A 24,402-nucleotide genomic window follows, 5' to 3' on the forward strand; every position below is an offset into this window, starting at 1 on the left:
AGAGATGTTCCTAATAACGGCTCAGTCAATAAATAATCAGTATATTATTATTAATTAATAAAGCCATTATACCACAGTTTCTTTCAAGCACTTGAAATTGTCACCCTACTGTAGATTTATTTAGAAAGATGTAAGCGGAAGTCATCTTTGACTCTGACAAGCTTGATGTGCCGAGCTGCTCTGAATTAGCAACAATGTAGATCCAGGAAGCCCTCTGGAGAGCATATTGTCTGTGTGTCCCTATCATGTATCCTTATGGACATTAATTGATCGCTTCGTTTTGCTGCTGGGACACATGTGTGCTGCTGTCAACACTGCGGCCGATGAGATGGTCGTGTTGTTTCCTCAGAGTCTCATTCTCACGGTCAGAGCCAGGCTTCACCATTAAACTTTCAAAATGAGGATTTTCATTTCGTCTCTGCTGAAAAACACCAACCCCAAAATCGAGTATTACTCCAGGTTTTCACCGTCCCCGCTCTCCATCAAGCAGTTTTTGGATTTTGGTGAGTTTTGGCTGTCATCTCTTAAGTGGGTCCATGAAACCTGTTCAGTTTGGGGCCCCCAAACGAGGCAGTATAAACTGTCAATATTGTTTTCAGTGGCTGAACACACTCATTCAAGTGTGTTTACTAGCATGGAGTAAAATAATAATAACAGTTTTTATATTTTTAACTGTTTTCTGTTAAACTATAGTCATGTTCTCATGTCTGTTCTGACCTTTTCTCACATTCGTGTGAAGTAAAACTCAATAAATATTGCATCAATCTCAGACTTTGTTGTGTTTAGGAGCATCGGTGCTTCCCTCTTCATGGGAAATGTGTTAATCAAATTAAGAAAAAAAACATTTTGGTTAAAATAGCATGATTTATGTGTGTCCATATAGTTAATTTTCCACCCCATCACACCTGCGCCAAAATATGTACTGTTCATTTAAGTGACATCACTAAAAGGAAATTACATCATCAGAGTTTGAAGAGTTTTGAGTTTCTCTTTTTTTTTTGGTACATTTTTTCTTTAAAACCTTCTCTGTCAAGCATAACATATTCACCCCATCACTCAAAAAAACATGGGGAAAACAATTATTTAATGAAATTTTCAAAATGTATTTCTATGAACATAATTTTTTTTAATTTAGCTGCATGCTAAGTGTAGTGTTAGCTTTGGTCAGTGCTAGATTAGTCTTGCAATACCAGGCAATCTTAGATCTCCATCTACTGAAGTCTGGGGATTTCTAAATGCAAAGTAGTTGCTTGAATGGTGGCAAGAGCAGCCGCTAACAAACCTACGCCGTCTTATGTTTTGTCAAGGACACGCCTTACCAGAAATGATGCTCTCCACCCCATTCTCCTCCATAGTGAACTGCATTTCCTAAAGACCCCCAAGGACTTTGGATTGGTTCTGGAGTGCAGGGTTCTTTTTTAAACTCTCTAATTGTTTCCACCCAGTTTTAACAACAAAACCTGGGAGATTGTCCTCAGTCTCTACAAGAGAAGCGTTTAGACTGCATGTGACGATTTGTGAAACTCTCGCGAGATTTGTACGCTAACCTTAACCTTAAGCTAACACTAACCTTAACCTTAAACTTAACCTGAACCTGAACTTGAACCTGAACCTTAACCTTAACCTTAATCTTAACCGTAAACTTAACCTGAACCTGAACCCTAACCCTAACCCTTATCTTAACCTGAACCCTAACTTTAAGCCTAATCCTAATTCTAACTGCACTTGCGAGAGTTTGTCCCTCCAGCCCATCCAGTCTAGCATTTACCGTTAGCTTTGACCACAGAGAGAATTTCAGCCATATTACTTTGAATCTTTCCACCCCATCACAGGCTTTAGTTCAAAATTAAATTTAAGAAAATAGTGCCTTAGCTTGCAAAATATGTTTTATTGCAGGTATTCTTCATGCTATGAAACATAAAATTCTACGTTTAGCTATGATCAAAAATCTTAAAATTCCAATTCCCAATCTGAACAGTTTCCATTGAATGACCCTTTTAAGGAATGACTTGCTTATTACCTTGTATTTTGTTATTGTTTTTATGTATTTGATGGTGTCACAGGTTAACTCTGGGTTGTTATTTTTATTTTATTTATTTTACCTTTATCTTACCAGGAAGTCCCACTGAGATAAAAAAAAAAAATCTCCTTTACAAGAGAGACCTGGCCAAGGTAGCAGCCATATAAAATAACAACATATTAAAATGCAACAACATGATATAGCCTATAAAAATTCACAATGAAACAGAAGAACAGCTATTCAAACACAGTGACCTCTCAAGAAAAACAACCACATGCCTCCATCACCACATTCTTTATGATGGACTTAATTCATCAATGGATATAAAAGTTTCTAATTTTAGATTTTTTTGCAGATTATTCCATACCCAAAGTACATAGTAAGAAAATGCAGTTTTCCCCAGATCTATCAAAACCCGGGTACATTAAAAAAACAACCACTTGGAGGAGCGTAGCTGGTAGCAGAGCTGAAACAGAGAAGGGTACAGACGTAAGCTGGAAGTTTTACCCAGTATCGCTTTATAGATAAAAATATACCAGTGCTGTTGTCCGTGAGGGGTCAATGATGTCCAACCCCACCAAATCATTAAGAATGCAATGGTGACTAAGGGACATTGCATTTGTTATGAAACATAGAGATGTATGATACACTGAATGAAGGCCCCATAAGATGGAGGAGGCTGCATTCATATACAGTAAGTCACCATAATCAATTATAGACAGGAAAGTAGCTTCCACAAGTTTATTAATAGTAGAAGTCTGCTACAAGCTGTCATGAAACGTTATACTTTGTTATGATCAGATGTGACATTTGAATTTGGTGTTCAGTGACACACCCCGTAACTGAACAAGTGGTGCAATCTGATGGCTTTGCATGATAGCTTTGTTTACCATGTCAACATGGGACAGTCTGCTTTATTGCATATATGTATCCACCCCCCCCCCCCCCCCCCCCTCACTGTCTGCATCGGACGATGAAACACCTCCACCCACTTGAGTTAACCCTGTGTTTTTCTTATTTCTTAACAAGGTTTACTTATCTTTGTGGTTTTATTGCAGTCTTTATGAGGTAATTTAGATTGTGCATCATTCTAGTGTAGTATTACACAAATGAAAGTAATATGATGGGTCTTTTGAGGTAAACAAATGCTTAAAATGGAACCTTTTGTGCATTGTGGTGTCAATAAGTGTGCTAGACTCTGGCATGAGACTTGAAAGGCAAGATGACAGTTATTAATTGTGTGTTTTCTGGCTGCACTCAAAGCTTTTCTTAATCCATCTCTGATTAAACACAGTCATCTCCGTTACGTAATTTGTTCTCACAGCTGTGGCTTGGATGTGTGTCGTACACACACTTGTTAGCATGGAGGAGATTGTCAGCAGTAATGCTATTCACTTGAGAGAGACTAGCAGTGCGAAGGGTATTAGGATGTTTCGAAAAGGGAACAAGTGAGGCATCATCCAAGGATCGTCAGCGGCTGACAAATTAGCAGAATGTGTGTGTCATACCAGGGCTGAATCAGTGTTCGGTGGTTCCACTGCCTCGTTCTGCAATTTTACGAGCCCCAGCCTTCCCTGTATACTGCTGAATCAGGGGAAGCCTGGCTGAGATGATGGGACACTTCCTTTTTATTCTACCAAATCGTTGATGTTTTTAAGATACTAATATAACAGCACATCTTCTCTTCTGCACAGGAGGGAAACACAGTATCTGCACTAATTCCTGCTTTCAACAGGTTTCCCGTAACACAAGCTGCAAAACGTTTCTGTTCTGTTTGATTGACCATTCTTCCTTTTTTTTTTTAATAGCTGGGAGAACCAGAAAGCATTTTCACTGTGTGAATAGGTTTTCTCTACTGAGCTTTAACAGCGTTCGTATGCTTCCATGCTGCATGCACACATCATAAGAGGAGGCTGTGTACATTACATTTTGGTTAAGAATTCAAGGATGTTTACACGTAATCCTTTTTGGAGAGATTCAGCTTTTCCTGTTCAGACCAAAAAAAACATAAATCCCACTAACCTTTCCATGACTTCCCTGCTCAACCGGGTAACAAGATTTATAATTTCCTTGTACAGTTCAGCATAGACTGTTCAAACTAATGTTGGCCGACAGTAAATACAGTTCCAGCCAAGTAGCTAATAGTGTTTTAGGTATCATATTAAAGGCTACAGCTCCCAATCACATACTTAGCTGTGGCTGATCAGTTTACCTTCTCTGCCAGCCTCTTTAGTAGGTAACTTATTATATTAAAGGTTGTTTTACTTGGCAAATAATTGTTAGTATGTGGAAAAAATGTAACTTCTGAGGATTGGACAACTGCTGCTTGTATTTCAGGTGATTTATCAGTTTTGGAAGCATTTCACATGCCCAGGAGGCCTAGCGGTTTTCATAAATGTTGCCGTGGTTTTCACATGATAACAGAAACACAAAACAAGCTTTTGAACTCATGAATTATGTAATCCGTGTACCAATATGACTTGTAGCAGCAAGATCAAATATTTCTGAAGAGGCAAAAGTTCATTCCCCCAACTGGAAAGTGTATACCAAGCTACAGATATTTCCAATCACTTAGAATGGTGTATCTTTCACAAATACTAATCATTTTTACACTTTCAGGCAGGGACAATGCGTGTGAGAAAACATCGTTCATGTTCCTGCGTAAGGAGCTGCCGGTGCGGCTTGCCAACACCATGAGAGAGGTCAACCTGCTACCCGATAACCTGCTCAGCCAGCCCTCTGTCCGACTGGTCCAGAAATGGTGAGACACTTCAGCCATAAATAAACTGTATATATCGCTGCCAGACGATAAGGTTTACAGTAATAGTAGTGTTATGAAGAGTGTGTAAAAGTTGCCTTTTGACCTCTGTTTGTTTTATTAGGTACATGCAGAGCTTTGTGGAGCTGCTGGATTATGAGAACAGAAAGCCAGAGGACCCACACGCTCTGAATGAGTGAGTGATGAGTCACCGAATACTGTTAATGATTCATAATTGCAACTAGAATGTACAGTAAATACAGCTTTATCAAACACCCAGTTATTGTGCACCGGCCCTATGTCTTTATGTCTAGAGTTCTTCCTCCACTGCAGCTAATCCCCTTAGTGCACATACAGTAGATCTCTGCTGACTGTACAGCTAATGATATGTATTTATACTATAACAATGCCCGTGAGATAAACAACCACGCATGGCTGATAAACACAAGCAGGAATTTTGATAAGGGAGTGTGTTTAGAGTACCTGTCACCAAGAATTGTTCAGTTCATTTGAAATGAAAAGGAAAGAAACGGTAAAGATAAGCTTGTACTCGTCCTGAATGTGAATTGTGTTGGTCTTCAAATTAAATAAAAAAAACCTTCATGAAGAAGACAACGAATTAAAGAGTTGGAGCCAAAAAAAAAGACTGTATTTCTGATGAATTACAGTATTACTAACGCCATTGACCACTTCAAAATGTTTTTTAAAGGATAAGTCTGGTGTTATTCTATATCTGTCTTACTGTCAACAAATCCCATTAAAAGACTTATATCATCCATGTGTTCCTCCGTCTCTCTACTCTCTGACTTCTTTATCCTGTGTCTCTTACCCGCAAGCTCTTTGCTTCCAACTGCAGAAATAAATCTAAAAAAATGACTGGCAAATGTATGATATAATTTCATTTTTTAAAACGAGTCAGTCATTTCCTAAAACAGCTGGGCACTGTAGTTTTTAGCAAACGCTACTCAAACAGGAGTAAATTGTGCATTTGTTGGGAACTATTTTCAGTTGCTGATTGATACACATTTGGTGCTCAAGTGAGTATTCACAGCAACGGGCATACACAGTTAATACTTGTTAGTAGGATCAATTCATTGTTTGTTTTGGTCCTGTAATGGGATTTGTTGACAATTAGAAAAATGCAGAATATTACCAGCTTTATCCTTTAGCAAGTCAATTGATTTTAATTTGTTGTTACCGTTTTGTATCAGCTTCCTTGAACTCTTGATTGAGATCCGCAACCGTCACAACGATGTGGTTCCCACCATGGCTCAGGGAGTCATAGAGTACAAGGAGAGGTTTGGCTTTGACCCCTTCATCAGCAGTAACATCCAGTATTTCCTCGACCGCTTCTACACCAACCGCATCTCGTTCCGCATGCTCATCAATCAGCACAGTGAGTCTCAATAATCTGTTTGGATCACAAGTATCTATCCTAGTGGCTGATTGATTTTTTTGTGAAAGACTAACTTTTATTTACATGTGTTTCTACCCAGCACTCCTGTTTGGTAATGACACCAATCCAGCTCATCCAAAACACATCGGCAGTATTGATCCTACCTGCAGTGTGGCTGAAGTTGTCAGTGGTGAGTTAAAGGAGGCTATAATCTGTATCTGAGTCTGAGCAGCAGCCAGTATGTGTATATTTTGTCTGTTGGGAGTATTTTATTATCTATGGGTTAGATTTTTTTTTACATTGCTGCAAATATTTGCACAGTTCTTATGCAAAATTGAGTCAACTATGTTCTACATCACACCAGCCACTCTCAGCAGTGACACAAATCAAACAAAACCAAGTTCAGCCATGCATATTTACTTAATCACAGTTTTTAAGGAATTCCTGGAGCGCAGATACAAAGCTGCACTCTCAGTGACCTAGCGAGGAATAGAAGCAACATCAGTCATCAGCAGTAGCAGGAATCCAGAATAAACAACCAATTTATTCAGATTTTTCTACTCTGACTTGTTTTTTCTGTGCTTACTTCCATCAGATGCGTATGACACGGCCAAGATGCTGTGTGAGAAGTACTATTTGGCTGCTCCTGAGCTCAAGATTGAAGAGTTCAACAGTAAGAATTGCAATATTCCATCCGTCCATGCATTTAACTGTTTCTCTCTGTAATCTCTGTCGCACAGCTGTGGTGAAACAGTGTACTTACTAACTTTAGAGTGCAGCATGGGAGTCCAAATTTAGTCCTACAATGATTATAATGTCTACCAGCTCATTAACTTCAAAAGAACCAGCTTTGTATGTGTGTGTAGTGTGTGTGTATATCATCTTCTCACACCCTCTGTTTATTTGTCCTCCAGTGAAGGCCCCTAAAAAGCCCATCCAGGCAGTGTATGTGCCCTCTCATCTGTTCCACATGTTGTTTGAGCTCTTCAAGGTGAGCATTGCAACATCTATCGCTGTTATCTTACTTGTCCAGCTCTCTCCAAATGTAATTAAACTGTAATACGACCATAATTCTATAAGGGCTCGTGCTGAGCTGAGTTAATTACCTCTGCGGGTGTTTGTAGAATTCAATGAGAGCCACCGTGGAGCTTCATGAGAACAGTAAGGAGGGATTACCACCGGTGAAAGCTAAAGTCACTCTGGGTAAAGAGGATCTCTCCGTAAAGGTAAATCTGACACACACACAGGGTGTGATAGACCGGGGGGGTGGGGGGTGGTTGGGATTCCCCCCCCTCTCTGGTCTATATATCCCCACCCCTGCTCAGTTATTTTTATCTGCGATGGGGACAAAAATGTATCCCCCTCATAGTGATGCTTCTTATGCTGCCTCGCCCATAGACCATATAAAATATCTCAATAAAAATGGGCTATTAAAAAAAAAAATCTAAGTGAAGGGCTGCAATGTGAGAACAGTCATTAGTGCAAACAAAAATAACATCAGAAACGGACTTTCACTGTCAGCACTCATGCTTGTCTGATAATAGAGATGACACTGCGTCCAGGCTATGTGAGGACACAGTAAATGGATCAGCCTCCTTCTCTGCTCGGAGATTTGCAGAGATGTGGGTAAAAGAGGGTCAACACTCCGCAGATGACCCCTCCACAGGAAAGGCATAAAAAGAAGACAGAAGTCCATCATCAAAGCAGACTATTCAATAGTGAAGTTTGCTGTGCGCTGCGTATAGTGTTACAACCTGGCCTAGGGGAGACCCTGGCGCAACATTAAAGACGAGACTCCCCTCTTCCCAGCTCCCAAGAACCACCAGCAACAGCAAGGATTTGCAGCTCTTTAAAGTTTTATTTTCAAATCTTTTAGCTTCAGGGTGGGCTGACAGCAAAACAATAAACCAAAGGGAACTCAAGCTGAGCAACCTAAAATTACCTACTTGAACAAAAAGGAACAAAAAGACAAGTCGTTAACCTAACTCCTAACTTAATAAAGACAGGAGAAAAAAGGATTAAACCCCTACTGAACCTAGGTTATCAATCTGGCAAATCTATGTACAATATAGACCTGCTCCCTATGTAGATATAAAGGGCTCATTCTAAGGTAACAAAAACACAACAATTCTTAGTTTTAGGTGATTATACACTAATCAAACATACCTATGAATACTATATTCCATTTCCAAGTCTGTTCCGCTAGATGCCACTAAATTCTACACAATGCACATTTAAAACTGCAAGCTCAAAGGCTGGAACCACTCCGTTCCCTGAAACAACCTACACACTCACACAGTCACAATCACTCGATTAGCCGAGCTCACCTGCAGCCCTTCACGCACAGGCACCGATGCAGGATCACCAGAGACAGGGAGAGAGAGATCCACAGTGCATGCAGAGAATTAAAGTACATACAATAAATACATCAGGAAATGCTCTGACGTTCTCAAGGTCATAACAGTAGAGCTGAATTAAACAGTGACTTGCAAGAATGACATTAAGTATATTGGCATGTCTGGCTGAGTTGCGCCATCCACAGCACTAAAAGGAGTGTTTGGGGATTTATTCTGGCATGTTAAATTAGTATGTAACCTTTTATTTTGTTATATATGATCACATCTCCTATGTGTCCACAAATGCAGTGGTCCAGTTCAAGTTCTGTAATTGTTTTATTAAAGTACATAATTATTTTATAAATGTTACTGTAACAGCTGCAAGAAATAGACTAATAGGCTGCATACTCTCTATTGGCCCTCTGTAGTTCTGATTTATTTTCCTGAATAAGAACTTTTCAAAAACAACGCCCCCCCCCCTCTGATTTTGTCACAGATCGCACCCTGCACAAACACATCTCAATCTTATACTAATATTTTGTGGTGTTTGAACTTTTTCTTTGTCCGTCTGCCTGACTCTTTCTCTTCATCTTTCCCATGCCCTTCCTCCAGATCAGTGACAGAGGAGGAGGAGTTCCTCTGAGGAAGATAGACCGTCTGTTTAACTACATGTACTCCACCGCTCCTACACCAAGCCTGGAGCCAGGCGCTGTCCCACTGGTACACACACACACACACACACACATGAAAATCAAATCAGTATTGACCTTGGTGATCATTTTAGCCCGTGTATTTGATATATAAGGCATTGCATCTTGGTTATTAAATTCTCCCCCTCCCCTCCTGCATCCAGGCTGGTTTTGGCTACGGTTTACCAATTTCTAGGCTCTATGCCCGATACTTCCAGGGGGATCTGAAGCTCTACTCTATGGAGGGCGTGGGCACGGATGCTGTCATCTATCTGAAGGTAAAGTGATCTAGCTAAATATGAAGCATGTTATTATGATACTTGCTCAGAGTTTAAAGGAATAGTTCAACATTAGGGAACTATTGCCCAGTTTTAGATAAGAAGATCAGTACATTACATTACATACAATACATTGTACTCGACGCACAGATATGAAAATGGTATTAATCTTCTCATCTAACTCTCAGCCTGAAAGTGAATAAATGTGCTACCCAAATGTTGAACTATTCCTACTAATCACCTTGATTTTTCATTGGCTCCTGTGTTTTTCTTCCTCTATTTAAAGGCCCTGTCCAGCGAGTCCTTCGAACGCCTGCCTGTCTTCAACAAGTCAGCGTGGCGGCATTACAAGACCAGTCCCGAGGCAGACGATTGGAGCAACCCCAGCAAAGAGCCGCGTGATGCCAGCAAGTCCAAATACAAAGCCAACAGATAACTCGCTAGCCTGGCCTGCTAGCCTGGCCCTAGTCTGGGTGCCTAAATGTCCGCACTCTGCCTGGAGCATGTTCGATGAAATGTTGCCCTTGGGTAAAAACTCTTGGTTTAGGATCAGACTAGCTTTTACATTCCAGTGGTTGAACCTTTGGAAAAATGGATGACCTTGACTTATATCTGTACCCAATGGCAATGACCTTCATCATGCTAGCTTTCATTGTCGTGGCATTACCACTGGTTCTCCCAAGACAGTTTAAAATGAACCTCTTCCAAATTATAGATCCCCTTTGCCTAAACCCATTCAGTATCTGGCCATTTAGCCAGTTGACTCCCATGAATCATTACTAATGTGAACTCCATTTTCTCCTCTATATATCCATTATTTCAAGCTAAATTCATTTCATCACAGTTATCTCTTCCTCCGTCTCACGCACAGTTTAGCCTGTCTTGGCTTTGCTGAGTCTTCTGCGGCTCCCTGTGGCTGAATAAGCCTTGCACTGCTGATTGAGTGTCTTTCTCATCACCAGTGAAGGCTTGTATTCTGTTTCTCACTCTCACACACAAGCAGAGTCAGAGGGGTTTGAGTTTCAGTGTGACTGGGGAGAGGAGGAGGTTTCATTTCCTTCCTTTGGGAGACACTTTTGACTGAACGCACAAGTAGGCCAGTGTGTCATTGGCATAGTAAAGACTTGTTTTTGTTGCACTCTATTTAAGCCTGGGGGGGGGGGAACGGAGTGATCATCTAGTGTGCTGCAATGTAAAGGAGAGAAAATTATAGCTTTGTTGGGAAAATAACAGAAAGCAATGCATCAGAAGTAACCTTATTTTTAAAGAGAGGAAGTCAGGATTTAAATTTTATGTCAGTGAGAGAAAGCCTTACTTCTGGATACTTATGACATTATGTTTTAAAAAGTCTGCCTTGAAGGCTCCTCTGGAACATTAGGATCATTTATAAAGGGAAAACGTTAAAAAGGAAGGGTTTTTGTTCATTTTTGGTTATGCAACCTTCCACCTTCAGCGATTCTAACCCACATCAGACAGTTCCGCTTGCAAGCCACAACTCGGCTCACACATTAACCCAGCTCTGCAACGTAATTTAGCAAACACTAAAGACCAAAGTAGCGTCTTCAGGATGCTTATGTAACGCCACCATGCCAGCTTTGGCATGTAGCATCTACCACACCAGCATCATGTATTGTACAAGCTCTCAAAGAGGGGTACGGACCTGTTGCATCTAACGAGGACAATGAAAGCAGGATTTACATCATCACACTTTCGTCGTTCCATACGTCATCCTGCAAACAAGTGTAGACCAGCCACGGTGGACACAGAGCATGCTCACATGTCGCTTGGACTCCTAACAATGCCGTTTCCAGTCAGCCGTGCGTCTTGCTTATAGTATTATTAATCCTAACAGTCTTCTGAATGAGTTTGAACAATGCTTGTGTATTTTAACAATGTGCTTTTGTTTTATAATCATGAGTTGAAACAACAGAATTAGAGGATACAGCTAAAATCCAGAAGAAATTGATAGCGGACACATTGTAATTTATTTTATCCAGAAACAAAGGCGCCATTAATGAACTACTTTTTCAGCATTGTGTACTGTTTTCTTTTACTGTTTATTTTTGACTTTGGAACAGATTACTTTATATGATCTTTTGATAATTTTTCTCTGATTACTTTTAAAAGTGTGTGGACAGGCCACTTCATTTTTCTTTCTTTAAACGATAGGAAATCAAGCAACATACAAAAAGTTGAGTGTTTGGAGAAGCCAGCAGGGGAAAACGTGGTCTCGGTACTTAAACATTTCGTCAAATCATCCGATTTTTGTCACATTAATCATATTCAGGAAGTAAATTAGTGCACTTTACTAACCGTACACATATATTTTTCCTTCAAATAACAGTTTATAGACCTCTATGAAGAATTTCTGTATTAATAGAAGATTGACAGATTGAGTGTTTGAAATGAGTGAAATAGACCAAATCTTAATGAAACATTGCCCAAACCTGGACCAGAGGTTAGAGCTTTGTTCCGCATCGGCTAGATGACGGGGGAATTTCAGATGAAGTGACTTCCTTTTCTCGTCTCCTTCAGCGCCACCTGATGTGAAAAGAAAGAGGAGCGTAAATGAAGACGTTTGAGAGACGCTTCAGTATGGAAAGAATTCTCATCCTGTAGGTCCTCAGCTTTTAGCCACACTGTAAGATTTCATCACTGCCAATGCCTTCGTAACCTGCCAGTCTAACTGAGCGACTCTCAGTGGCAACCCTGCTGTTAAGGAAGTGCTGTGTTGTAGGCTAGAGACAACAGTCCTCCTCATTTAAAAGCCCCGATTCATTGTATGTGATTTAGAGGCCCGAGGATCTTCCACCTTCAGTTGTTGTCAACCTCTACTGTTAAAGACTGTCTCTGTACCTATGGTATTTTTAAAAAAATGCTGTGTATATAACTATGAATAATGTATTTGCTGTATACTGTATGCAGCCAGTGTGGAGTGATCGCTCTGTTATCCATCCTAGTGTACCTCCAGCTTAAAAAAAAAAAAACGTATTTGTATGCATGAACTCCTCACTGTGGAGGCAGTCGTGCAAAGATATGCAATTAATGCAACATCAACACGCACCAAAAGAGTGCTAGAGCAGTCCAATGATGTGATTCAGCATGAGATCAACTTACAGTACCTATTGTCAAACCTGACAATAAAGAAAATCGCTGTCGTGTGTGTGATCTGTCTTGAATGTTTGGTTTGGTTTTTTTTTTGTGTTCTGTGATCTGATAAAATGTTGAAATGAACACGTATTGATATTTAATTCACATTCAGTTATACGTTTTTGTTTTATTTACATATCAAGCCGTTTGAACATTAAAATTTAAAAAATAAAAAAAGACACACATTCCCAAAGTTTGTACATATAGTGCAGATTAACATGTAGTGCGTACAGGACATTAAGGTCTCTACATTGCATTAGGGTATTGTATTGTCAGGGGGGTGGTGCTCCGGCCTGGGATGGGTCACTGGTGATCAGACCTGAGCAAAAGAGTTGTTACATACATTTCCAATAAAAGCAAAGAAAACGTTAGGGTGATGCTCCGGCTTTTGAGGACCTGACAGTTCCCCTGGAGGGCTTCAATTACAGTAGTATTACAGTGGTATAGTTCAAGTATCATCAGAGTCCTGGAGAAAGGCTGCGTCTCCATGTTTGCCAGGTTTGATTGACAGCTGACATCATTTTCCAAAGAGCGAAAATGTCTGCTAAACATGGACTGATAAAACGTGGAAATCTCAAAAAAAAAAAATGCATGGCTTTTTCTGGTGAAAATTTTCTACTATTAGGTTACCATAATGCATGATAATTGTGTGTCCTAAATGACTGGTGACGAGGGATCTGCGTGTTTTTATATCATGTGACTACAAATTAGAGTGATTACATTTACTCTCTAGGTGTGTGCGGTCTCAAAGACTCACATTTACATTCAAGAAGCTAATAAATGAAGGCTATTTTTTTCTGTCTCATCACAATCAAGTTTGCGGGATTATCTAACAGGCATTTTATAGATAAGGTGCAGAAGAATTAGATCTTTAGGGGCTCCTTTTAGAGTCACTATCATGTCAAAACATTTTATTTCACATTAATTTTCATACAAGAGCTCTGATGCTTGATCTCACCTTTTTTTTTTTGCACCGATCGTCTCAGTTTCAAATACATTTTAGGAATAACATTACATTTTAGGGATTAGTTTTAATCTGTCTTTGAAGGTGGTCATTACTGTAGCATGGGAACATGTAAATCAAGGATTGTGAATCACTGAATCTTATGTTCCTTGCCGATTAATTATGCTAAAAAGGTGCAAACTAGCACTGACTATGTGTGTGAGTGCCAAGAGGTTGTCCACAGGATAGCCTCTACTACTCTAGGGTTTCCAGTGTCTCTCCTTTAATTCCTAACTGTCAGTTTAACAAGCACAAACCTCACACAGTGATGAATGAATCCAGTTGCCGTCAGTTCACAGCTGAAGTACTGAATTCCACACACAATCTTCTGTAACTTTGTGCCTGTTCACATCTAGCGGTCACAGTAGATACAAGAAATCTTGGCATCTTGAAGAGAAAATGTTAAACTAAACAGAATAGGACAAAAAAAACAATGAGTTGGTGTAATGAGCAGTCCTTATCAGCACTGGACGATCCAGAGCAAACCCTCTCGAAAAGATGCCGCAAAGGATTCTTGACCTTCATACGATGTGTGACACTGTGTGCATGAACCTGCATCCTCTTCTCTTTTCTGCCTGCTTGGTTGCCCAGACAACAGAGACAGTGATGGCTTCATAGCTCAGCAGCACAGGACTACATTTCCCATGATGACCGTCTGCCTTGCATATTTGCAGCTTTCCTTGAGGTTTCAGTATCCAGCCAGTGTTTGTAGGAGAATATATATATATGTGTGTGTGTGTGTGTGTGTGTGTGTGTGTGTGTGTGTGTTTGCGCACATGTGAGCAGTTCCCAGGCAGTGTATTGTGAGTGATGTGTGTGTGTGTGTGTGTGTGTGTGTGTGTGCGTGTGCGTGTGTGTGTGTGTATGTGTGTGTGCTGTAAGTGTGTGTTCCACAGTCCATCTACTTCTCATCCTCATCACCTTCACTCATGCTGCTTATAGAGGCGGATGCTCCTTTAGGGGAGGTTGGGGGTGAAGGCCGTGCGTTGTGCCAGCGAGCGGGGGGAGACGGGGGAGAGGGAGAGCGCAGGGGAGACAGTTCGCGGGGAGGGCTGTTGCAGGGAGACTCCCTGGGAGACAGAGCGTAGGATAGCATTCGTCCACTGCGCTCTTGAAATACCTGTTTCTGTTCAGGGACAGAGAGGAAGAGAAAGAGTTAATGTTAGTACTAACAGATCATGTATCAATAAGCTACATCACATTTTAAGAAAGCTAAACACCTTAACACCAAGAACACTATAAAAAATGTGTAAAATTGGCCAAAATGTAGTTAAAATTCACTTTAAAAAGTTTTTTTTTTTAAAATACCAATCAGTATCTGACTTTTTTCCAGGAACAAAGCTACAATAGACCAACAAGGCACTAAAGAAATATAGTGACAATGTTACCATCATCAAAGAGTTACTTACCCAAGTCCCATCAGGTCCGAAAAGTTCTAGAAAGTTGCCGATAAACTCTCTGGATTTCTCTTCCCATTTCTGAATGAGGTCGTGACTCTTCTCCTCCACACGGTAAACAAAATGTTTGCTCTTCTCCTCGACCGTGCGAACCCTTTCCTTCATTCGGTCCACTTGGTTCTGCAGCCGGTACTTCTTCTCCTGAGGGGATCAAATGTTGAAGAAAGAAAATAAGCTGAAGAATCAAAACCTCAATCAAATATTTTGTCACTGCACCCTGACACACTTTTAAGACACAATAAATTGCATTTCATTAATTAGTCATACCTAACTAAACAAAAAGTGACCCTCAAAGACACATTTTCCACACTGGAGCATGTTTTTTCACTTCAACTTTCACAGTGTTTCCCATAGTTACATTACAAATACTACAAATATTACACTATTACAAATTAAGCCATATACCATGTACAGTAAACATGATGCCCAGTGTATGAATTTAGCTATGGACCCTTGTTGGATGACTCTCACTGCCTATTTTCTGTCAATGTTGTGGAAGAAAAAATGTTTCCTTGAATATGGAGATACTCAGGTATCTTAAGAATTACTGCTAACATGATCTTGACATGACAAACTTTCATATCCTATATATTCTGCATTACATATTTGTGTATCTGTGACTTTATTTAACTGGCCAAATGCCAAAATAAACTATTAAACAGTGTGTATAACTGCTGAATCCTTCAAAAAATACGAGTTATTGTTTATAAATGAGTGTAATTATTGATCCCAGCTCTCTCATTCTGCCTTACACAGAGATGTATGGTAAAATGACAATAAACTTGATTAGATTTGATTTTATTTAAAAAGAGAAGTTATCATACTTTAAAATACCATATTGTAATAATACTAGTACACTATTTTCAACACAGCAGCCAGCATTACACCATTATGGTAACATGGAGAACTGATCATGGACTCACATTGATGTAGCTGACGTTGAGCTCCTTGGCCGTGTAGCCGCGTTGGAGGTTGCGTCGGGCATAGACGTCATAGTCTCTGACAATTCTAGTAATTAAGTCTGAGGTTGAGATTCCCTCTGTCCGCTGTGTAGGCACAAACATTCCTGGTACACGCACACAAAACACAGTTTTTGACATCAGCCCCCCCACGTATACTTTTTATAAAATAAGAAATATATAATTATGTGCTTATCTTCTTAGAGCATCACACACTGACCTGCCTCCTTGATGTGTTTATACACGTCCTCACTTCCTGCTGAGGAGTATGGGATATCATCATGAGCCACAAAATCGATCTGAGAAACAATCAAAGGACACATACTGTATGGCAGAAAACACTGCACTGGTAGACACACACATAGTTAAAACAAAAAACAAAACAAAAAACTCACATGAACATAAAGTAGGTTGCAAGATAGGGATTTACAAGTTGTGCAGGCTCCAAGAAGTGCATGACAAGGGTTGTATTCCACACATTTATATAAAAAAAAGCCTTGGATGCTTCATGCACAGTTTAACACTCAATCTGTAAACACACACACGCACCTTGTGTTTCTCAAGAAATTCAGGTGTGAGCGTCCAAGGTGCGTCTCTCAAAACCTCATCAACATAGCGGCAGTGTCTCAGGGCTTCGTAACGTTCGATCTCTGTCATGACCGTGAAACCCTTGTACTTATGGGTTAGCTCATCACTGCACACTGTTGCAAGCACATGGCAGGGCACACACACAAAACATATGATTGTATTATGCTTATCAGTTAGAGGAATGTATAGGCTGTATTAAGTGAAGGAATTCAAGGGTGTGTGTGCATATCAGTTGGTCTGTCCTACCTCCCACTATGAGGTAGGTGTTGGGGAAGAGGTTCTTGGCCTGCATGAGGGCGCGAGCGTGGCCGGAGTGGAACAGATCAAATATGCCATCTGCATACACTCTGACTGGCCGATCCACTGAAAACACACAGAAACACACCAAAACAGTCGTAAATAATCAGAACTACCTGCAGGGGCACTATAGTGAGAGTAATGTGCGACATTACACATGTTTTTTGCTTAAATAAAAATATCAAAATCTCCTTTACAGTGTCATTGATATTTATGAAAATAAATGTATCATTAACATTCTTTCTTTGACAGCATGTTATTTATTTTTAGGCATGGTCATATTAACCTGCAAGGGGGCTCTACAACGAAAATGAGCAGCTGGGCCCTTACTAACCTTCCACTCTCTTTGCAATGTGTACAGTTTTTTATGCTAGAATACTACCTGAACCCGGATTTGTTGTGTCGCAATATCATTTCACACATTCAAATAGCAATAAGCAATAAACAAGTAAAAAAAATGGAACAATAAAGTCTTAAAACTAGATTTCAACGCAGTGAGGGTCCTGCCAAGATTAGGTAATAAAGCAGGAAAGAACCTTCAGGCCCTTATTATGCCATTTATTGTGCTTTAGTGGTGCATATTCCTGAACAAATGTTCAATTAAACTTGCAAAAACTAATTAACATGGAGTAAGACTGGAGCTTTGGTACCCAGAGTGCTGTAGCCACTTTGCCCCATCGGTAATCCAGACTTAATGCTCATTAGTTACTGTAGTATTGCATAGTCATTATGATGACATAATGATATTACTAGAAGTAGTAGTAGCAGATAGTTTCACTATTGGCCAACACATGTTGTGTAACTTCTATAACACATACTTTGCCAAAAACATAATACTACCATCTGAGCAAGTGCATTGGTATTAGTAGTAGAAATGATAATACTGCTATTATAATGATTAATGTAGCAGCACAGAAGCACAGTAATATAGGAAAAAGCTGTGGTAAATATAGCAGAATTAGCAGTAGGCTATGAGTAGAGGTAGATGTAGCAGTAACTCCAGTCATAGTAATACATGTAGTAAAAGAAGTAATAGCAGTGGTAGCCACAGTAGTAACATCATCAGAGGAGTATCAGGTGGTATCAAGTGGTATAGCACTAGAAATAGCTGAAGGAGTAACAGCTGCACTAACAGTTGTTGTAGTCGTAGTAGTAAAAGTGTACCAGTTGTACTAGAAAAAGCTGTAATAGTAGTAGTATAAGTAGCAGATATAGTTAAAAAAAAAAGTAGTAAATGTGATGTTTGCATGTGTAGAAGACTGTAAACAGAACAGATGAAGGTGACTAAAGATGAACATGAAGCTGGAAGGAGGAAAAGCAGGAGGAGGTCTACCTGGGGTGCCTCTGCGGGCCTGGGCGATGGTGAGTTTCTCATGAGGGGCGCGACAATCACAACTGGTCTCCCTGGCAAAGATGGCAGGCTCTGTCAGAGTCTGAGAGAGGCAAAAAAGACAGCGGGTTAGCGAGAGAGGGGTAAAATTCAGCACAGACATCTTAGTCTGGGAGAGGAAAAAATGTACGCAGGAAAACATCCACACATTCCCTCAATGGTGCATAATATGTCTCCCTTTCCAAGCTCATTCCACTTACAGTAACCTCCATTACATTATTGACCACAGCTGATGCCTGCTCCATATCGGGACAATGGATTGAGAGACAGACAGCGCTGCACTCAGTGTTATTGATCACTCTGCGTGTGAGCTAACATTTACTTCTTTGTGTAGCATACTGTATGTGTGTATTTTTATGTGGCAGAAAACAAGGGCAGAGCTATTGATCTGTTGGTGAAGGTCTTGCAGGAATGAACTAAAGAACGAAGGGACGAATTAGACAGAAGAGGTCAAGATGCAGATGACTTCTGTCATAAACTGGACATGGAGAAAACAATTATTTTTTGTCAGACAATTAAATGTAAATTAAAGTCTGCTGAGCCAGTAGGTTTGGTTGTCCTCTTTGTCTTATTGATGCAAAAGAAGAAGGGAGGGAAAGATGATGGCAAATATTAAATGAGAGGGGGAGAAGAAGATAGAAAAAAGTGAAGGAAAAGGTTGACAGTGATAGTGACAGAATGAATAAAAGACAGCGGGAAAAGGACAAGAGAGAGTAAGAAAGAAGGGCAAGTCAAGTAATGGGTGATACTTGTTTGTAGGCGTTAAAACTACATCAAGGTTAAAGTGTTGCAGTGTGAGCCTCCCTGACAAAAATTGTCTTTGTGTGCCATCTGTTGACTGCAGGGAATATTCACTGAATCTCATTCACACCAGTCAAAGAGAATCCGAGTCAGTGCAGAGCAGAAAGCTGTGGGAGTGTGAGAGGAGGATAAAAAAAAAGATGGAAACAGATTCAGTCTCTATGGACAACATGGGCGACTGACGTCAACATATCCTCCAGGAACTGCATCAAAACCACAGTCTGGCATGACAACATGTTCCATGAACAAAGAGAGGGGCGGACCAAGGAATACAAATGGAATTTGAATTACAGGTGAATTTGTGTAATTTGTTTATGAAAATTAAGTTCCAACAATGAGTTAAGGGAAGCAGATTTGGCTGTATTGGCTGTATCTGTATTCTAAACATGTTCAACTTCACATCACCCAAAGCTGCATGTAGCCATTTAGATAGTTTACCATTATTTTTTTAAAGATATTTTATTCGTCTCAAGATTTCATCAAGATTTAGGCCTCTACGACAATATAATGGAGGTAAATTTTATTCTAGATCCTTCAGAAATTATTGGTATAATATAATTTTTTTCATGGAGAAAGAAAACAGGGATGCACCAATCCAACTTTTTTCCCCCTGATATCTTACCTCTAACCCAATACCTGTGCTCTCCTTTTCCAAAATTTGTATACATCGCTGCAATTGGATCTGGAGTTGTAAGGAAACATGGGGCCACTAAAAACTTAGTTGGTGGCCCGTAGTCACTGCATGAATAAAACGCTGAATTTTATAATGACACTGACAAATCACATGATGGCAGATACCTAATCCTCTTATTAGGGTCAGTATCAGAACCATTTCAGCATATGGGATCCCTGAAAGAAACCTGCCACATTGAGGAAAGTTTCTTGTATAATCCATATTTCTCCGCAAATTCTGGCAACATGTACCTGCCCTCTGTTTCTTTTGTCAGACAACAGCAAAATCATGAACAAGTGACTTCATTTAGGGCCAGAAAGTGTTAACGGACTAGGATTCATTTTGTACACTAAGGCCAAAATGAGAACGTCATTGAACATTTTGGCACCAAAGCGATAAAATCCCAGAACTCCAGTGTGAAACTGAGTATTATTGTTGTCCATGCATGCAATCCTGTAACCAATGCAGATGATACTGCAGCCAGAGAAACCAGTAGCTCATTATGTCAGATCTTCATTTTGAATGAATGGAAATAAGGTTTTAGCCTTATTGTGTTTTTATTTAATTGGATGTCAGGACTGGCTGTTTGCAATCTTGCACTTTCCTTATAAATCACTCAATAAATCTTTGAGGAGCTGCGACGTTGCACTTATATGCACACAAAATACATAAAGCATTCCTAAGTCACAGCATGCCCTTTGGTTAGCTGTAGTTGCCATTTTGTTTTCACTTCTGACAAAATCACAGTGTAGACAGGGACTCAGAGGTCTGGAACAAGACTATATTAGAAGTGAAGGAGTGGATTTCAAAGGTCATGCATGCGACTATCTGTCAAAAGTAACAGCATATGACCTCAGCCAACACAAATGCAGAGTACAGTGCAGTTAGATTAATTTTTAACACTGCCATGGATGTGAGACTACCTTTATTTTGTCTACCTTCCCTTATTTGTGCATCACATCCTTGCACAGTTAAACAATTCAACCTCTCATGTGCTGACCTGTCTATTTACATCCAAGAAGTGTCAGAATCCAACAGGAGCTGCAGCAGAAGAGAAGCAGGGAGGATGGGGCTGAGGGAGCATCCTCATCACCTATTATTTCTTGGGCATAGTGAGAACTAAGAGGTAGCTTACAAACGTTTAACGCAGAGCAGATGGTAAAGCTTAAACCTGACTGTCCAGGAACACAGGGGCCTATCAGGACGAGCAGCATGAGCGCGCTCAGTAAAGCCTACTCTGGCACAAGCAAAGAACATCTGGCATAAGGAGGATTAAAGCTGAAAAAACAGAAACACGGGGACACACAGGGCACGACAAAACAATGGCACCAGAGACGGGGACTGTCTCTCACGAACGGAGAGAGGCCGGAGTGAAGACAGGGGAGAGGAGAAAGCAAATATGGAGACAAACATGAAGGCACAAGAGAAGGAACCACGCTACAGGAGCAAAGAGAAGGAGAGACGAGAGACAAACACAGGATGATTGAAACACCTCTTTTTTCTGTCTTCCCCTCCTCCTTTGGCACACACTAGAGCGAACACACACACACACACACACACACTGTCCACTCAGCATTCTGAGCATCTCCCACAGGCACATGCTATAGGGGGATGTGTTTCGTAACAGGGGAGAAAGCAGGACCCTTTGTCTTCCTTTCTCTGCCTGTCACACATACCGCAAGACATGTACGCACAAGAAAAACACACATCCACAGAAGCCCTACCGTCCGAGGATGTGGGCAGGTGTGTTCGAGCTCCTCCATTATTCCCAAAGACTCATGGGATGCGGCTGTGGTCCCTCTGTTATGTGACTCAGCATCAGTGAGACGATGCCTCTCTCTTCACCACTCTGCCTCTTTCTCCTTCCTCTGCCCACCCCCCCCTCCACCTCCCCCCCTCCCCCACCCACTCACTGCTCTGCCTCTCTGTCTGTCCTCCCCTCTCCTCCTCCTCCTCCTCCTCCACTCTGATCCCTTGCTGCAGAGAGGAAGAGGCTGCAAAGAGCTCTCACTCCGCACTTGTTTCTTGGCACCCCAGACATTGGGCTTCAAGTGGAAGTGACCAGGCCGAGTCAGTCATCAATCAGTTACATGCAACTTTAGGAAAAAGATCACTTTTCTATGAAAAACAATGCAGAAATAAGCCACATGAGAAATGAAATTATTTAAAGGACGACTTCACCTTTTTTTTTCAGGTGCCCAAATGTACTTTGAAATAGGTTTTTCTTGCTGTAATCATTCCTCCTTTTAATACTGACCATTAGAAGATCCTTTCATAATGTACTTACAATGTAAGTGATGGAGGCCAAAATCCACAAGCCTCCTTCTGTGCAAAAATGTATTTAAAAGTTTATCTGAAGCTAATATGAAGCTTCAGTTGTCTAAATGAGTCAAATCAAGTAGATCTCTTTCAATGTTACAGTCTTTTTAGTGCCAAAGTCCCTCTTTTTGTTACTATACTTCTGTTACTATACTACCACAGCCCAACAGGGAAACACTGTCTAAGGAAACACAAAGAGGGAATTTGATGCTAAAAAGACTGTAAATGTGGCAGATATCCACTTTATATGACTAACTCAGACTGTTGAAACCTACTATAAGCTTCAGATAAACTTTTAATTGCATTTTTACACAGAATGACTGAGTGGACACACTGTGGATTTTGGCCCCCATCACTTACATTGAAAGCACATTTGAAGGGGATCTTTTAATAGCCAGTATGAACAGGAGGAATGATTGCAGTGAGGGAAACCTCTTTCACTGTTCATATGGACACCTGACTGTTGTTTTAAGACAAACATGAAAAACTGTGAACCTGTCCTTTAACTGCATAAGATTATCCCGTCAGACTTGTGAGCTGTGAGTGAGTTATCGCTATAATATACGATCTTTGCTTGCCATGGCGACAGAAAAGAGGAGAGAGCTCCAAGAAAGGACCAATCAGAGAGCAGCTACAGCAGTCGAGCAGTATAAACGACGAGGATTGGTGGAGGCGACTATAGCACCATTAGTGAGATGGCACCGACTATCACTGCTTGTTCACTGACTAGGAAACACTTTAGTTTAGATTTAACATGACATAAAAGCGTCTTAGCATGAATAATTATAGACAATGTTTCCTCTTGGAGCTTTAAAATTCTGTGAAACCTTATCAGGAAATAATATTCTGTTTATAAACAATTAATTTCAGAGTTTACAATAAAAATCGATCCATTACGGGTGAGTGCGCTTTATTTGCCATGTTTTGGTGTATCCGACAAGATGTTGGCGTATTTTTGAGTAAAACTAAGCCGCAGCGTCATACAGATTAGATTATAGGCTATTTTACATATTCAGCACAATAAAATATGTTAGCTGCATAGAGTAGAGCATAGTCTAAAACTCAAACATTGATATAAACACAACTTTTCTCCTTCTTTTTTGAGACTGTCCATCTTAGCCTACTTGGCAAACTTCCCTCTCACTGAAACGCACCGACTCGACTAGAATAACAAGACAGAATAGACACCCCGAAACTAAAATGTTTTAAGTGAGCAGACTTACCTTCAATGGTCCTTTTCTGCAACATAGGCGAGCAACATCTGCGCAACAGGAACGCGCTCTGGTGCGTCGCTGTTTCACCATGGCGCACAAAACCACACCGGATAAATATGTGGATATCGGTTTTGGCCCTTTCTTCTCTGTCCGGTTTTCTGCTTGCTGCTGAGTCTAACAGGCAGGAGTTTCTGTCTGTGCTCCAGCGCAGCGGCCAAGTGCAGCAGTGCGATGACTGCCCGCCTGTCCGTCCAGTCTGTGCAAAGGACAGATCAGCTGCTCACAGCTGATGAGCTGCGACAAGTGTGGGCCACAGTATAGTAGACCTTACAGTAGACCAGACGGCTATTAGGCCGTACATTCATATACACCCCTCCTATTATGCAATTGTGGATATCTTGATTCAGAGATGTAATCTGCTACATTGTTGTCTAATCTTAAAAAGAAAACTTAATAAATAATGTGTCTCTCACCAAACAAGAATGATAGAACATACAGTTTAGAAGAACAACAACAAATAGGTCTATTCATTTACAACAAAATAGTCTATATTAGCTAGATTATTGTCAGCAAGCGCATAAAATTGCTATTAAAGTCACCAAGATGGTGGCTGAACCCAATATAGGATAAATATATAATAAATTATCACCCTGATTTAGGGTATAAAAAGCCAAAGTGGGCTGTGGGGTTGAAGGACAAAACGTCCTTTGTGTTTTCATTATTGGATGCACTGTAGTGTCTCTGTGGCCCCAATCTGGGACAGGATCTATTGTGCCCTCCAAAATCCCGCCTGGTCGCTATGGAAACCAGTTTCATCGGGATACACAGGCATACTTTGAAAAAGAGGCAGACTACTGGCCTAATCCTATAATCTGAGGATCCTAATTTGAGGTTATGGTTGTATGTTATTCCTCCTAGATTATAACAAAGTACAGACACCATGAAGTCACAATTTGGAAGCTCATACAACACTAGTCCATATTAGATTTAATTTTTTTTTTTCAAAATTTTATTGTATTTGGCACATCTCTTACTATATGTAAGAGATGTATACTGTATTGTACTGTACTGTAT

General features: G+C 40.4%; 2 protein-coding genes across 4 annotated transcripts; one reads left to right on the forward strand and one right to left on the reverse strand.

Annotated features, from left to right (window-relative positions):
- The first annotated feature begins 130 nt into the window (after positions 1-130).
- pdk3a (pyruvate dehydrogenase kinase, isozyme 3a) lies at positions 131-12,650 on the forward strand. 2 transcript variants are annotated; one of them, XM_044339490.1, is made up of 12 exons: positions 131-503; positions 4,640-4,781; positions 4,903-4,974; positions 5,990-6,174; positions 6,275-6,364; positions 6,770-6,847; positions 7,089-7,165; positions 7,299-7,400; positions 9,123-9,230; positions 9,364-9,477; positions 9,764-9,884; positions 12,013-12,650. In XM_044339490.1, exons 1-12 carry the CDS (start codon positions 398-400, stop codon positions 12,057-12,059), a joined length of 1,242 nt encoding a protein of 413 aa, XP_044195425.1. In that variant the 5' UTR covers positions 131-397; the 3' UTR covers positions 12,060-12,650. The 2 variants fall into 2 exon arrangements, with proteins under 2 accessions (XP_044195425.1, XP_044195426.1); XM_044339491.1 differs by having other exon boundaries at positions 148-503; positions 9,764-9,950; positions 12,013-12,087.
- On the reverse strand, positions 10,568-23,909 carry LOC122972409 (choline-phosphate cytidylyltransferase B-like). 2 transcript variants are annotated; one of them, XM_044339493.1, is made up of 8 exons: positions 23,338-23,909; positions 18,265-18,364; positions 16,881-16,997; positions 16,596-16,747; positions 16,267-16,345; positions 16,011-16,153; positions 15,040-15,228; positions 10,568-14,756 (listed from the first exon to the last, which is right to left on the reverse strand). In XM_044339493.1, the coding sequence occupies exons 1-8, from the start codon at positions 23,416-23,418 to the stop codon at positions 14,532-14,534; spliced, it is 1,086 nt and encodes a 361-aa protein (XP_044195428.1). In that variant the 5' UTR covers positions 23,419-23,909; the 3' UTR covers positions 10,568-14,531. The 2 variants fall into 2 exon arrangements, with proteins under 2 accessions (XP_044195428.1, XP_044195429.1); XM_044339494.1 differs by lacking the exon at positions 23,338-23,909 and adding an exon at positions 21,520-21,655.
- Positions 23,910-24,402: the final 493 nt, after the last annotated feature.

This window comes from Thunnus albacares, chromosome 21 (assembly GCF_914725855.1).
Source record: "Thunnus albacares chromosome 21, fThuAlb1.1, whole genome shotgun sequence".
Classification (NCBI taxonomy): Eukaryota; Metazoa; Chordata; class Actinopteri; order Scombriformes; family Scombridae; genus Thunnus; species Thunnus albacares.